At 42.1% G+C, this 17,257-nt stretch overlaps 1 protein-coding gene across 7 annotated transcripts in view; it reads left to right on the forward strand.

Moving 5' to 3' along the window:
• Nucleotides 1–17,257, forward strand: part of MATK (megakaryocyte-associated tyrosine kinase) — a 77,394-nt gene that overhangs the window by 15,880 nt on the left and 44,257 nt on the right. For all 7 annotated transcript variants that reach the window (XM_033957176.1, XM_033957179.1, XM_033957180.1 and 4 more), the window contains exons 2-4: nt 5,123–5,218; nt 6,050–6,166; nt 12,527–12,642. In XM_033957176.1, the coding sequence (XP_033813067.1) occupies nt 5,207–5,218; nt 6,050–6,166; nt 12,527–12,642 (245 nt within the window). In that variant the 5' untranslated portion in view covers nt 5,123–5,206. The remainder of the gene's footprint in view (nt 1–5,122; nt 5,219–6,049; nt 6,167–12,526; nt 12,643–17,257) is intronic.

Consider the following 17,257-nt stretch of genomic DNA (forward strand, 5'->3'; position numbering starts at 1 on the left):
GTGTGTGCATGAAGGGAATGGAATTGTCGGGGTGTAAGTGTAGTGGTGGGGGGGTTTGCGGCAATCTTTTAATTTAGAGCGCATCGGTATTGAGCACCCCCCCCCCAAAGAGCGCGAGAGTGTGTTATTGTAAAAGGTTCCCCCACACACCTGCGTCGGCGCAGGAGCACGAGCTGTAATCGAGTTCTAAGTATAGTGGGGGATTCCCCACACTCACACCCTGAATGAGAGTGCAAACCCCCCCCCTGAATGATAGTGGGGGGTTCCCCCCCCCCCCCCGAGAGCGGAAAACGGAAAAAATAGGACGGCATACATGTGTCCTATGTGCAAATGTTGGGGCTGAATTGAAGGCGCGCCATTCTCCTGCGTGCATTTGATGGGTCACCATGTGGGATATAGGCAGGGCCCCTATTTCTATGTGTACCTTACAGAAGTTAAGCACATTCAGGTGCCTGCACTTATGCCAGCTCCATGGCTGGTGTCAGTAGCATAGTAAGGGGGGGGTCGGTACACCCCAGGTGTTATCTTGATGAGGGCGCCAGCACTCCTCCTCCTTCTCTCTATCCCCCCGCTCCTACTCCACCCCACCGCATGCGTGCCTTCACTCCCCCTCCCCCCCAGCACCTCTATCTCTTTGCAGTCACGGGCAGCAACTCCAACATGTTGCTCGCGTCGGCTCTCCTTCTGACATCACTTCTGGGTCCCGCGCCTAGGAAGTGACGTCAGAGAGAGAGCTGACGTGGGCAGCGAGTTGGGGATGCTGCTTGCGCCAGAGAAGTTAAATGGGGTATGGGGGAGGGAAGCGGTGCACACATGGTGGGGGGGGGGGCATTTCACCCTGGGCACCTTTCACCCTTGCTATGCTACTGGCTGGTGTAAATTCAGGAATCCAAATTTTAGGATACTAGGTTCTGCTAATATTCTATAGGGAAACCTACAGTAGGTGCCAATATGTTCCTGCCACACGCCTTTGAGACACCTGAACGTAGATGTTCAGTTATAGAATTGCTGCCAACCAGGTGACAAGTGTGGCGCAGTGGTTAAAGCTACAGCCTCAGCACCCTGAGGTTGTGGGTTCAGACCCACACTGCTCCTTTTGACCCTGGGCAAGTCACTTAATAGAAACATAGAAAAAATGACAGCAGAAAAGGGCCAAAGCCCATCAAGTCTGCCCACTCTGGTGACTCTTCGCCTTGAATTTGTTCACCACCCTCTGCCTTTACATCATTAGAGATCCCACGTGAATATCCCATTTATTTTAAAAATCTGTCACGCTGTTGGCCTCAATCACCTGCAGTGGGAGTTCGTTCCAATGATCGACCACCCTCTCGGTGAAGAAATACTTTCTGAAGTCACCATGAAATTTTCCTCCCCTAATTTTCAGCCGATGCCCTCTGGTGGACGAAGGTCCTATAAGACGAAAGATATCCTCTTCCACCTCGATACGGCCCGTAATATATTTAAATGTCTCAATCATGTCCCCTCTCTCTTTTTGTTCCTCAAGTGAGTACAGCTGCAATTTATTCAGCCTTACTTCATACGGGAGATCCTTGAGCCCCGAGACCATCCTGGTGGCCATCCGCTGAACTGACTCTATTCTCAGCACATCTTTCCGGTAATGTGGTCTCCAGAATTGAACACAATATTCCAAATGAGGTCTCACCATGGATCTGTATAATGGCATTATGACTTCTGGCATCCTGCTGATAAAACCTCTATGGATGCAACCCATCATTTGCCTTGCCTTGGAGGAAGCCTTTTCCACTTGATTGGCAGTTTTCATGTCATCACTAATGATTACTCCTAAATCCTGTTCTTCCGTGGTCCTAGCTAAGGTCTCACCATTTAACGTGTAAGTCCTGCATAGATTTCTTTTACCCAGGTGCATCGCTTTACATTTTTTAGCATTGAAGTTGAGCTGCCAAGTCAATGACCATTGTTCCAATAGTAGTAGGTCCTGTGTCATACTGTCAGGCATAGTGCTTTTACCTACTATGTTGCACAGTTTGGCATCGTCGGCGAACAATGATATTTTTCCTCTGAGCCCTTGGGTCATATCACTTATGAATATGTTGAATAGGATTGGACCCAAGACCAAGCCCTGTGACACTCCACTAGTCACATCTGATGTTTTGGATAGGGTACCATTTACCATTACCCTCTGAAGTCTACCGCTCAGCCAATCCTTAACCCATGCAGCTAGTGTTTCCCCTAATCCCAGCGATTTCAGCTTGTTCAATAACCTGCGGTGTGGGACGCTATCAAAAGCTTTGCTGAAGTCCAAATACACTACATCCAGGGACTCCCTGGCATCTAGTTGTCTTGTTACCCAGTCGAAGAAGCTAATCAGATTTGATTGGCAGGACCTGCCCTTGGTAAATCCATGTTGATGGGGATCACGTAGATCTTCTTCATCCAGGATTGTATCAAGTTTCTGTTTGATCAGTGTTTCCATGAGTTTGCATACTATGGATGTGAGACTCACCGGTCTGTAATTCACCGTCTCTGTCCTGCAGCCCTTTTTGTGGAGTGGAATAATGTTAGCTGTTTTCCAGTCCTGGGTGACTCTTCCCGTGCTTAGGGAGAGATTGAAGAGCATGGATAATGGTTCCGCCAGGACTTCACTCAACTCTCTGAGTACCCTGGGGTGTAGGTTGTCTGGTCGCATGGCTTTGTTTACTTTGAGTCTTGAAAGTTCGCAGTAGACGCTACTGGGCATAAACTTGAAGTCTTGAAGCGGGTCTTTCTGGCTTTCCCTTGTCCGTAAATGTGGACCGGATCCCGGCGCCTCACAGGTGAAGACCGAGCAGAAGTATTCATTTAGTAGTTCGGCCTTAGTGGAATCCGATTCTGCATTATTCCCGTCCGATTTCCTGAGTCGTTCTATCCCATCTTTGTTTCTTTTCCTGTCACTAATATACCTAAAGAAGGATTTATCCCCTTTCTTAATGTTCCGCGCTAGATTCTCCTCTATTTGGAGCTTGGCCTCTCTGACTGCCTTCTTGACAGCTTTAGACCTGTCCAGATAGTCTTCTTTTGCCTCCTGCTTTCCTAAATGTTTGTAGGCAATAAATGTTTTTTTCTTCTCCTTAATGAGGTCCGAAATTTCAGTACTGAACCACTGGGGTCTTTTGTTTTTCCGACTTTTGCTGACTGTTTTTACATAGCAATTTGTTGCTTCATGCAGGGTGGATTTCAGAGTCGACCACATATTCTCCACGTTGTCAGTTTGTGCTTGGTTTTGCAGCTCCCGATGGACAAAATCTCCCATGCGTTCGAAGTCTGTGCCTTTAAAGTTGAGGACTCTCGTCACTGTATTCGATCTAGAGAAACCCCACCTGAGGTTAAGCCATACCATGTTATGGTCGCTGGAGACCAGCGTATCTCCTACCGATACTTCTGTGATGCTGTCTCCGTTGGTGAGTACCAGGTCCAGTATCGCCTGGTTTCTAGTGGGCTCCAGTACCATTTGTTTGAGTCGTGCACCCTTTATGGAGGTTAATATTCTTCTGCTGCCAGAGGTAGTCGCAGAGAGTGTGTTCCAATCTGCATTGGGCATGTTGAAGTCCCCTAGCAGAACTGTGTCCCCGCGCAAAGTGATGTTCTCTATATCCTCGATCAGTTCTATATCCTTGTCTTCCTGTTGTCTAGGAGGTCTATATACCACATCAAGGTATAAGCATTTTTCGTTCCCTCTGGCCAGGTTCACCCAGAGGGATTCCCCGGAGTATCTAACATCTGTGATTCTGGTAGTCTTGATGTTTTCTTTAATGTATAGTGCTACCCCTCCTCTTAACTTTCCCTCTCTGTCTCGACGAAGCAGGTGGAATCCCCTCATTGCCCCAGGTACATTAGATAGACTGTGAGCCTGCCAGGACAGCTCACCTGGGAGAACAGTATTGAAAATTGAATGAATGAGTGAATAAAAGTGTGAAAAGTTTCAGCTTCTGATAACCAGAGCTGGTATTGTGACATCATAAAGCCTCATTCCACCAATGCCTAAGAGCCAACCTCATCTGTGATGTAACAATGGCTTGATTGTCCTATACTTGACTCACTTTCACTAGATTTTGATTTCTAGAGTTAAAGCTACAGCCTCAGCACCCTGAGGTTGGGGGTTCAAACCCATGCTGCTCCTTGTGACCCTGGGCAAGTCACTTAATCCCCTCATTGTCCCAATACATTAGACAGATTGTGAGCCTGCCAGGACAGACAGGGAAAAATGCTTGAGTACCTGAATAAATTAATGTAAACTGTTACCTGGGAGAACAGTATAGAAAATTGAATAAATAAATAAGAGGATCTAGTAAGGATTGTCCCAACATGTAATTTGTCCCCTTTGTGTCAAGGATGGCTTAATTTTCTGGGCCTCAGCCACATCAACATCTTTATTTGGGGCTCCATTTACAGAAGTCTCATCTCTACACTTCTGTTGCCAGAGGTGAATTGTCAAGGCCTCTGGAAGACAATGGATAATTGTTGGACAGAAGACAAGATAAAGGGCTAGTTTGTTTTCTCACAACAAATACCTTCTTGTCCAGTTAGAACCTTGTAATCCCATGCATAGACTAATTTCTGTACATAGAACCATGTAATTTCTTATGGAATGAAGGAATGGTTAAGTTGCAATAAATCCTCATGAGTGTTGTAACATCTACATGTCAGATAGAACCCGGAAGTCATCGGAGTTAAAAATACTGAAAATTGTCACTTAGAACCCTGTGATTCTAAGGTTGCGACCTGTTAACTGTATTAAATGTATGTTAGCCTGCAATCCATCCTGAGCTCTTTGGGGGAGAATGGGATAGAGAATGAATTAACTAAAACCAACATCTTTTTACTTGGGAGGGTCAAACAAATCAAACTCTTTCCCTGCCCCTTGTCTCCTTTTTTCCTGATTCTGTGGGGGGAAAAAATTTTCTAGGGTCATGGCCCCTTTGGTTCATCCTATGTCTCAGTTCCTCTGATTTATCTCTCTGCTCCACAGCCACCGAGTTTATTTTAAGGTACTTCAGATCTCGAAATTGATCCGGCTACGATGGCAAAGGCAGGGAGAGGCACTGTTTCTCCTCCTCCCAGTGTAGCAGCTCAGAATTGCTCAAGATGTCATTTCTCTCCACAGATAATGTACTCTGGTTGTCTGCCTGTCTTTTGAGAGGTGAGAGCAGAAAGTCTAGCGCCAATGTACTGATAACAAGAGCAGAGCATGATGTCCGCTGTAAGTGTCCCTTCCCTCTTCATTTTTTAAATACAGAATCTGTACAAACTAATTAACCCCTCCCTCCTTTTACTAAACCGCAATGGCGATTATTAGCGTAGGGATTTGCGCTGAATGCTCTGTGCTGCTCCTGACGCTCATAGGAACTCTAAGAGCAGCGGGAGCATTCAGCATGGCTCCCTGTGCTAATAACCGCTATCACGGTTTAGTAAAAAAGGAGGAGGGGCGTTTAAATGTTAGTGATGTTTTTTATATTTGCAACATTGTGTCACCAGGAGTCATCATGCCAACTACTTTCACTCTTCTACTAGTTGGGCAAAGTGGTCTCATCATGCCAACCCAAAGGGACATAGCTCTATGTGTGTGGCATCGCTTTGTGGCAGAACTCACCCTGTGTACACCTGAAAAGCTACCTTTATCTGTCTTTCTGTGGTTCCTTACATAACATAAGAACAGCCATACTGGATCAGACCAATGGTCCATCTAGCCCAGTATTCTGCTTCTACAGTGGCCAATCTAGGTCATAAGTACCTGGTAAAACCCCAAATAGTAACAACATTCCATGCTACCAATCCCAGGGCAACATTGACTTCCCTCTTGTCTGTCTCCTTGGGGGAGGGTAATACAAATCATTCTTACAGAAAGTGTATAATAGTCCATATACAATTAAAATAGATATTAGTGATGCCACCAATTCCCAGTTTGACTGTTGATAGCTGATATCTTAAAGAAGAGAAAATAATGATGGTCAGTGATGCCCTAACTTTGATCTCTGCTTCCTGCTCCATTTGGCTCAGGAATTTGTCTCCTTTTCTCTTTTCTTCCCTGCAGAATTTCTGGGCCTCAGGGACTCAGTGTGTAGCTAAGTGTGACCACACTAAGCCAAAAGCACCTGAGGAATTGTGCTTCCGAAAAGGTGACATCCTTACCATTGTGGAACCATGTGAGGTGAGGGGATGAAAGCTTTCTCTTCCTTTCTACTAGCAAAGACTTTCTTCATCTTCTGGTATACCTGACACTGGACCATATTTACTAAATGCAGTCCTTCAACTAGATACTCATGTTTACTTTCCCTTTGTATATGTAAATGTACAGAATACAAGCATCTATGCATATAAGTGTATGCATAGTACCTAAGCACTGTCACAGTGCATTCTCACTCTTTGTGCATCCAATATTTATGATTTCACCTATCCGCGTGCGCATTCCAAAATTGGCCTCTTTTGCTTTCACTTTCACTTCAGAAAATGGCCATCAAGCGTCCAAGGAGTGAGTTGCAAGAAAGAAACATGTTACTTCTATAAGCAGTACTGCAAATACAAAATATTTATGTTTGCAACATTCTGAATGTTCTGTGTGGTTTTTGTCAAGTGCTGGCCCATGCAAGAACTTACCTTGTATTTCCTATAGGATCCATTATTCACTTTCTGTGATTTTGAGGAACCATATGTATGGCTGGAACCTAATATCTATTTTCCCATAAACTCAATGTTTCGTTATTCATGAATCTGCGATTTATGAAGATTTTCAGGAACCATACTGCTGTGAATAGCGAGAATGCACTCTGCATAACAGCATATGGATGTAGCAAGGGGATACACACTAGAGAGTTGCACGGGGACAGAAATCCCACCCATCCTCGCCCGTCCCCACCAGGATCCTCTCCGTCCCCACCCGTCCCCATCAAGATCCTCTCCGTCCCCACCCGTCCCCGCAAGGAATTACCTCCATCCCCGCCCGTCCCCATAAAAAGCAGCAATTGCTTCTGACAGGATCATCAATTCCACAGTTTCTTTTGTGTTTGCGCTGCTGTTTTCCTTGTGGAATCTCTTTGGTGGAACCCTTTGTTTGTTTTCTGTTCAGGTAATTAACTTATAAACCCCCTCTTTTACTAAGGCTGACGTGTCCTTATATTATATAGACGAACCCTGCTTCCAAAGCCTTCCATCCCCGTGGGAGTCCCGTTGGCTAGAGGGGGGATCCCCGTGGGAGTCCCGTGGGCCAGAGGAGGGTCCCCGTGGGAGTCCTGTGGGTTAGGGGGGGATTCCTGCGGGACCCCCAGGATTCCCGCGATCCCCGTTCCCGTGCAGACCTCTAATACACACGGGCGGAACACAATGGGTAATGCAGGGGGATACTTACAAACATGCTGATACTAGATTATGCTAGTATTCTGTAACAATCCGGGTGCCCAGTTGCCTTTATACAATAGGCTTTCACCAAACAGCACAGGGGCAAATAAATGGAGGTGCCCATTTGTTGAATTTCCTCCTAAAAACTTGTATCAAAAAACTTGTACTGTACTATGGCAAATTGTAACCTGTTAACGGTATATTATATATGTTAACCTGTAACCCGCACGGAGCTCTTTGGGGAGAACGGGATAGAAAATGAATTAAATAAATAAATACAGGTCCCTTAAATAGAAACTAAGGAAAACCCTTTGGTGCACTTGGTCTCCTGTCATTTACTCGCCTTCCCACTTCTAAAGACCTCTCTCATCTCCCACCTGGATTCTTTTTCCAGTCTGTGAAGGAAGTGCAGTCAATTCTCGATTTAATGGACTCCGATTTAACAGATTATCGGATTTAACGGACAAATTTAATGCAGTTCAATGCTCTCCTATTGTTTTTAAATGTAAGTTGCCAGCGTCTATGTGTGCATTATAACGACAGAGCTGTACGTGACCAAGCAGATTCAAATGGTACAAAACGCAGCAGCAAGATTTCTGCTGGAAAAATCGAGGCAGACGCATGCCACCCCACTCCGGAAAGAGTTCCACTGGCTCCCAGTTGAAAGCAGGGTGAAATTCAAGATCTTGTTGCTGACATACAAAATCATTCATCTCTCATAACCACAATATCTAGTAGCCAGACCATATTAAGAACATAAGCAATGCCTCTGCTGGATCAGACCAGGGGTCCATCCTGCCCAGCAGTCCGCTCACACAGCAGCCCATCAGGTCCAGGACCTGTATAATGATCTCTAACTATACCCTTCTATCCCTTTCTTCTTCAGGAATTCATCCAATCCCTTGTTGAACCCTGATACCGTACACTGTCCTATCACACCCTCTGGAAGCGCATTCCAGGCATCCACCACCCTTTGGGTGAAGAAGAGCTTCCTAGCATTGGTTCTGAATCTGTCCCCATACACTAGCACGTTCCCTGCGCTTGAGCCAAGAATGCCTGTTGGAAATACCCTCCTTCAGAGACATCAAATACAAAAGAGTTAATGATGGCTCCAAGGTGGTGGAACTCCCTTCAGACACTGAAAAGTTCAAGAAAGGGATAAAAACCATACTCTTCACAGACTAACTATATTGCAACATGGTGACCCATCAAATGCACGCAGGATAATGGCGTGCCGGAGATTTGCATGCCAGCGTGCACTGCACAGAGATCCAACAATTTTTTATTTTTGAGGGTTACAAAGTAACCCTGTTTTTTGAGGGGGGAATGACCTCCCACTACACTGAAAACATTCAGTTGCTATCTAGTGTTAGAATAAGGTTTAAATGATGATTATGGGAAAATTGTTGGGTCTCAGTGCGTGCTGGTGCGCGATTGTCAGTGTGCCATTGTCCTGTGCTCAATTGTCGGTGTACCATGTAACATAGAGGAGATAGCTGGCTAGTCCCCACAATAAATTTCTGGCTCATTTGCATATCATGAATATTTATATTTCCCATCTCATTTGCATATCATGTATAAATCTCATTTGCATATCATGCTCATATAACTGGCTTATTTACATATCATGAATATTCATATATTAACCAGCTCATTTGCATGTCATGAATATGCATACATTTTGTCATCTCATTTGCATAACATGAATATTAATATATTGTCTGTATCATTTGCAAAACATTCATATTTGCATATCATTTACATATCATGAATATTCATATATTTTCCAACTTATTTATTTTTATTTTTCTCATCTTTTATGGCTTTTCTTGCCTGGGACAATGTGTTAAGCTTTCCAGAAGATCATTTGAGATAGAGACAGTGGAACACTTTTTGTTTAGGGGGCCCATAAGCTCCTCATCAGACACCACCAAAGCTTTACCCTGACCCCACCCCCATAATAATAATAATAATAACAACCATTTTTCCATTCATTTTTCATATATACACACAATATAATCTTATTAACAACACATAATGGTTAACCACAAAATTAAACTACACGAAGCACACTGTATGCTTCACAACACTCATTCCTACCAGAACACCTGGCCTTGGTCACACATGCAGAACACAGATAACCCCTATGCAAACATAGTAACAGAATGGTCCATCCAGTTTGCCCTGTAATCACATACATTACAATTTCATGATTAAATTAAAATTTATTTTTCTTTGTTATTTCTGGGTCATAGACCTTAGAAGCCTAGCTGGTACTGTCCTTAGTTTCCAACTACTGGAGTTGCCGTTGAAGCTCACTCCAGTCTATCCAAACCATCTCCTCTACAGGATTCAGACAATAAAAGTTAGTCCATTCATATTCTAATTAGCGATCCTCTGTGTTCATCCCATGCTTTTTTGAATTCCATCACAGTTTTCCAATCTACCACCTCCCTCGGGAGGGCATTCCAGGCATCCACCACCTTCTCAGTGAAAAAGAATTTCCTAACATTACTCTTAAGTCTACCACCCCTCAACCTCAATTTATGTCCTCTAGTTCTACCAATTTTCCTTCTCTAAAAAAGATTTGGTCCTATATTAATACCTTTCAAATATTTAAATGTCTGTATCATATCACTCCTGTCCTTCTTCTCCTCCAGAGTATACATGTTGAGGTTTTCTAGTCTCTTCTCATACTTCTTTTGGCACAAATTCCCTACCATTTTTGTCACTTTCTTCTGGACTGCTTCAAGTTTTTTATGTCCTTGGCTAGGTACAGAATCCAAAACTGAACATAATCCTCCATGTGGGGCCTCACCAACAATCTGTATGGGGGCATCAACACCTCGTTTCTTCTGTTGGTTATGCCTCTCTCTGTACAGCTTAGCATCCTCCTGGCTACAGCCACTACCTTATCACACTGCTTTGTCATCTTCAGATCCTCTGACACTATCACCCTAACTGGGTCCCTCTCCCCAGCCATGCATATCAGCCTCTTTCATCCTAGCACATAGAAGACCACAAACTAAAAAGTACTAATATACAGAAATGAAACCCTAAGATGCCAGACTCTGCATGCAGTATAACGCCAGAGAAATAGAAAGAAATTAATTTCTTCCTGAACAGTGCAAAATATAGACAGCAGATATAAATTCTCAAAACTGACACATTGAAAATGAAATCATATTTCCTACCTTTGTTGTCTGGTGATTTTATTTTTCGACTCATTTTTCCCAGTCTATGGTTGCACTTCCTTCTGTCTGTGCTCTTAACTGTTTCCAGGGCCTTCTTATCCATTTGCTGTTTTTCTCTCCTTCTTCACTTTCTGCCCTGCATCCATCTTTATAGAACAAAAGACAAAAGACCCCCCCTCTCCTCAATACTGGGCAAGTTTCTCAAATAATATCATCATGTAACATTTAAAGGCTTTTAAATATTTAAATGTGCTCATAAGCTCTTCAGCAAGGCACCACAGCAGTGGTACAATGTTGCTGGAAAGGTGCTTGAATTTTAATCATAACACATTGCATGAAACAAGGATTCTTGCTTCTACTGGAGTGGCAAATGTTATGGCTCTACAAAAGCTTATCTGAAAAGGTCACTTCATGGCTCCAACATAGTCTGTATTTCACTAAGCTACATCAGGAAGCTGGAAGGATAAGCTTTTTATATTGATTTATTTGCAGTGTGCAGCACCTGAGTCCTTTGGTCTATACACTTGATGTTGAAAAAAGAGGGGGGGGGGGTCTTTTGTGTTTTGTTCTATTTTGAAAGTATTGCCCCCTCGAGTGGACTGTAATTCAAAATCCCCGGTCTGTTTGAATCAAACCTACATTCATCTTTGGCATTAACTTTTAACATTCAACTTTCTTCCATTTTTCTGCTTTCTTTTCAAAATCTATCTACTTTTCCATGTCTTACCATCCCTTCCCATCTATCCATATGTACCATCTTCTCCCTCTTTCTTCTCCCCTATTCCCATCTATCCATAAGAAGCATTTATTCTATCTCTCTTCCCTGCTACACCCATTGATATGCATCTCCTCCTTTCCTTCTCCATCTCTGTGCACAATATCCTCCCTCTCTATCCCTCTCCCATGGTCTGACATCTCTGTCTTCCTCCTTCTCCCCTCCTGTGGTCTGGCATCTCTCTTCTCTCCCATGGTCTGGCATCTATCTTCTTCCCTCCCTCTTCCCATGGTTCAACATCTCTCTCATTCTCTTCCCCCCTTCCCGCAGTCTGGCATATCTCTCGCCTCTCCTTCCCACAGTCTGACATCTTTCTTCCTTCCTTCTCTTCAATTCCCTTGCTTAGCATCTCTCTCTCCTTCCTCTTCCAGTGGCGACATATCTCTCTCGCTCTCCTTCCATCATCCTTCTCTGAAATCTGACACTTTCCCTTCTTTGAGGCATCTCTCCTCCCTCCCAGTGTAATATTTTTCCCTTCCTCCTCTCCACCACTATCATGTCCAACAATTATCCCTCTTTCTTCCTTTCCTCATCTATACCATCTCTCTTTCCCTCCCAATCCCTGCACCTATGTCCAATAGTTCTCTTTTTCTCTTCCCTCCCCCACCGGCAGCATTTCTATTTCCCTCCCCAGCACCCCACCCATGCAGCATCTGTCCTTTCCAATCCCCTCCCAGCCTGTGCAGCTTCTGTCCTTCCCTGCCTTCCCAACCCCCTCCCAGCCTCTGCAACTTATGTCCTTCCCTGCATTCTCAACCCCCTCCCAGCCTGTGCAACATCTGTCCTTCCCTGCCTTCCCAATCCCCCCCCAGCCAGTGCAGCCTATGTTCTTCCCTCCATTCCCAACTCCAGTGCCCCCTTCCCAGCAGAATCCTGTGGCATAACCTCTCTTCATCTCCCGACTCCCCCATCATCCTCATCCCCACCTCTGTAATTTTAAATCTTCAGCCATTGGCCACCAATCCAGGGCAAGCAGTTTATATTTGTTAATCTATAATATGTAATGTTCTCACATAAAGCTAATTTTTTTTGTGTGTGTGTATGGGGGGGGGGGGGGGGGGGTGTCAGGCATTTCAGTTTAATGGTAATTTGAATTAACAGACACCTCTTCCCCCCCCAATTAGTCCATTACATCGAGGATTGACTCAAATTTCATCTTATACATGAAAACTATAAAAATCACCTCTCTTCTCTGTCTTGTCCTCAGACCAAAGGCCAGTACAAAGCAAAACACAACACCACTGGGGCTGAGGGACTGCTGTTCACTGCTGCTGTGCGTGAGCGCGAGGCCATCCGAGTAGACCCAAAACTCAGCCTCATGCCGTAAGTGGATCTCATTCAATGTGTACTAGACAAAGTCCTGAGCCCAGGTATGCCCATGAAAGGTGCTTAGGGAAGGGCTACCCCTTGAATTCTTTTGTCTGGACAGGCTAAGCCAGTTTAGGTTTTGATCCCACTGCAATTCTGGCCTACAGAAACTAGATGTAATGGAGTGAAATCATAACTGTGTGTGATAGAGAATTTAAAGCCTAAACCTGGTAAGGGATATATCAGCTAAGGCTGCGGCCCACCATTGAATTTTATGCAGCCTATGAGACCATGGAAAGTATACACAGAGAAAAGTCATTAGCCAGAGTTCTGGCAATTTTAAATACTATATTCACAAATATTTTCAGAATAGCCTCTCTAGCAGTTTGCTTTCATAGGTTTTAATTAAATATTTATTTATCACAGAAAGTCTGTGGAGCTCGGTGCATTTCCATTTCTGACATTATATAATGTTGCAGCTCACCAGGGATAGTACTGCCATTCATGAGGCCCTCTGTGTATAAAGATTGCCCACCCTATGCTATTGCTTTGAATGATTGGGTATCACTAATGGTTGTGTGTATTTCTAAATCATCAAAGTGTACATGACCAATCAGGACTGCTTCAAGGGATGGGCAGAGTGGCATAGATGAGCCCCGGGTCAAAAAAATGAAGGTTATCACTCCCAGGGTAGTGGAGACTGGGCATCGGGTTACCAGACATCCGGATTTACCCAGACACGTCCTCTTTTTAAAGGACTTTCCAGTCATCCAGCTTTTCAAAACCTGGCACTTTGGGCATGAGTTTTCCCTTTTTCATCTTTTATACTTGCTATTTTTATTTTATTTTTCTTTACTTTAAGGTAATTCACTAACATTCTTCCAGCCTTATTCAAATTATCATAATACAATGCTTGCTGATAAAATAACTCTTTTTTAACTATTCTAGAGGAAATCTCATTATATTTATATTTGTTTTGCAATAATTCTTGCAACGGGCTTTGTTCCCATTTTAAAGATAATTTTAATTCTAAATCTTTAATCTTTTTCTCCAAACTAGAAAACTCCAATTTAATATTTTTGAAATTTTTAAAATTTTATAAAACATTATATTCTTCTGAGTTTGATTTGAATAAGGAAACTGAAGGAATTAAATTTTTAAAACTAATTGAAGGTCCGAAAATTCCTGATCATTTAAAAGATTCCCTTGAAAAGCCGATTACATTAAAGGAGATACAGACGGCATTGGAATCTCTTAGGGTTGTATCCGCTCCAGGTGGAGATGGTTTTACTGTTGAGTTTTATAAATCATTTCAAACTACATTATTACCTGAATTATTAAATTTATATAAATTTCAATTGAATAATAGTTGTATTACAGGTACCATGGCAGAATCTTTAACTATAGTATTGCCTAAACCAGATAAAGATCCTACTTTGGTTTCAAACTACAGGCCTATTTCATTAATTAATGTGGATGGAAAATTGTTGGCAAAGACGTTAGCTTTGAGGCTGGCCAAAGCTCTCCCATATATTATTGGAATGCATCAGACAGAGTTTGTTGCTCAAAGGCATTCTTCTAATACCACCAGATTGGCTTTTCATATGTTAAACTTATCAAAAACTTTAAAAGATCCAGCTTTCTCTGTATCACTTGATGCAGAGAAAGCTTTTGATCGTGTGGAGTGAACATTTATGTACCAAACAATGCAATGGTTTGGAATTGGTTCAGGTTTCATACAAATGATTCAGACCTTGTATAGCTCCCCTTCTGCTAAGTTGTATATTAATAATAAATTTTCAGAATGTTTTGGACTGCGGAGGGGAGTTAGACAAGGATGTCCGTTGTTTCCTTTGTTGTTTGATATCGTATTGGAACCCCTATTATTGGCTATACAACAATCAAAGGAGATTCAGGGTATTCCTTATTCAGGTCGGGAATATAAAGTTTCTGCATATGCAGATGATATTTTGCTTCATTTGAGGAATCCAGAATCTACCATTCTACGTTTATTAGAATTGATAAATAAATTTGGGAAAATATCAGGAAATAAAATAAATTGGGATAAATCAGAGATTCTTCCATTAAATATTCATTGTCAAAGAGGTTTATTTGATTCGTTTTCATTTACATGGAAAGATGAAGGTATAAAATATTTAGGAATTCGGATTCAAAATACAATAGAAGAAACGATGAAGGTAAATGAAAAATCTTTATTGACAAAAGTAACAGAGATGTGTGAACAATGGAATCCAATGCATTTGTCTTGGTGGGGGAGAGTTCAAACTGTAAAAATGATGATTTTGCCTGTAGTTTGCTATCAAATGAGTATGTAACCAATTTATTTTCAGGGGTCCTTTTATAAAAAATTAAATAGTATTCTAACAAAATTTATTTGGCTTGGGAAATCTGCAAGAATTGCTATGGTATCTTTACAAAAGCCAATTGCGGAGGGTGGGGTAAATTTTCCCAATTTTTATAGGTACCATCAAGCCTATATTATGCGTCGGGGTATGTTCTGGATCCTCCCTGAGCTCATGAAAGAATTTCCAGACTGGTTAGCATTAGAATGGCAGCTCATGTTTCCTTTGAGATTAAGTCATGTCCTTAGTATTAAAATGCCTAGGTTATATAAGGATCACAGAATATTAGTAGATATATGGAAAACATTAAGATATGTTAATGATTTAACGCTTATTCCAATATTTAAGTCAACGTATCAGACCATATGGCTAAACTCCAAGATTAAAATTGGCGGATATAAGGTCATCTGGAAATATTGGATGAAGGCAGGTATTCGTACTTTAGATGATGTTATTTCTAATGGTAAGTTGCTTGATTTTTCACAATTGAAACATAAATTTGATCTTAATAAATCACAAAACTATAAATGGTTGCAATTGAAGCAAGCCATTCAGTCAGGGTTCCCTGAATGGAAAAATCTTAGTGATAAGTACAGTTTGCCTTTCTTGTGTTTTCAGGTGGACTTTCTGGGACAACAGGCTGCTCAGTGGTACAAATTAATATCTGGATTTATGAATAAAAAACCCAAAAACTGGTCTACGGGACATTTGGAGCATTGAGATTAAGCATCAAATTAATGTGTCTCAATGGCCACAAATTTGGTCTTGGAGAATGAGATGTACAGTGTCTGCATCTATGAGGCAATCTTGGTTTTTTCTGTTACATTGAGCATTCTGGACCCCGGTGCATTTACAAAAATTGGATAACTCTAAGTCTAATAGATGTTGGCACTGTCATCTTGAAGCTGGTACATTGGATCATTTATTGTTTTTTTTCTCCTCTAATTTATAATTTTTGGAAATCTATTTGGAGTCAAATGAATAACTTACTTGAGAACCCAGTAGCACTTTCATATGATACGATATTGTTTGGTACATCAATGAGGAAAAAGAGTCAAATTTCCTCCAAAAATAATAAACTTTTACTCATAATGACAGAAGTTGCCATTCAACAAATTACAAGATACTGGAAAAGTTATGATAGATTAAGTTATACTTTTTGGTGGAATTCACTGTGTCATATTTTTAAAATGGAGAAGATATTAGCTATTCAGCAGCGACGTTATAAAAAATTTATTGGTGCTTGGGAGCCATTAACAAATTATTGTAAGGATTGATTATAATTAATAATTTATTTCTTCCCCTTTATTTTTGAAACATAGGGTGGGGGGAGGATGGGATTAATTTTAAATTTTCTGAAACTACAAGACTATAATGGAGGGAGGGAGGAAAAAGTATTATGATTTTAATATATGTAAGATTAATAAGTGATATTAAAGTATATATGATTGTATTATTATGTACTTGTTGAAAGTTTAAAAATGAATAAAGAATTATAAAAAAAAAACAAAAAAAACCTGGCACTTTGTCTGGGTTTTGAAAAGCTTTGAGCTCGGAGTCGCTTCTGGTGGAAACCTGCGCATGCAATGCAGTGATGTTGCACGTATGCGCACATGCATGTGATATTATCGCATCACACTCCAGCATGTTTGGAGGCCCTGCAAACATGGTTGCGAGCTTGAAGAGGAGAGGTTTGAGGATGCAGCTGGGGTAGAATAGGGCGTGACTTGGGTGGAACAGAGCAGGGCTGGGGGAATTGGGCGGGGCTGGGCCACATGTCCATATTTTATTGTTGTAAAATCTGGTAACCCTAGACTGGGGTGTATTGCATAGATGAAGGTAAGTCATATCATATGACTCATATGGGATTGGGTAACTTTTGTGAGGGCCTTATCAGACAGTCAAAGGCGGCTTTGGTGGTGTATTGAAAGGTTAAGTTTAAGGAAACACAGGGGTGTGCATTATTGGAGAAAGTGTGGGAGCATGATCTTGGGGAGAGTCTTGAAGAGGACGTGTGGGAAGCCTTTTGGGTTAAGTTAGAGAATAACACGGTGACAAAATTAATCACCGTTCCTGTCCCAGCGGATAACCGCGGGAAATAATCCCATGTCATTTTCTAGTGTCTATTTCAATCTCAATCCTTCTACACCAGCATTCTTCAAAGCAAAGCTTGCGGGTCAGTGGTTGTGGCCATTCATACTCTGATTCTTATGTGAGCCAAGGATAATGAAGCCATTGTGACATCACTAATGTTATTGGCTCTTAGG

Source organism: Geotrypetes seraphini, chromosome 8 (genome assembly GCF_902459505.1).
Source record: "Geotrypetes seraphini chromosome 8, aGeoSer1.1, whole genome shotgun sequence".
NCBI lineage: Eukaryota > Metazoa > Chordata > Amphibia > Gymnophiona > Dermophiidae > Geotrypetes > Geotrypetes seraphini.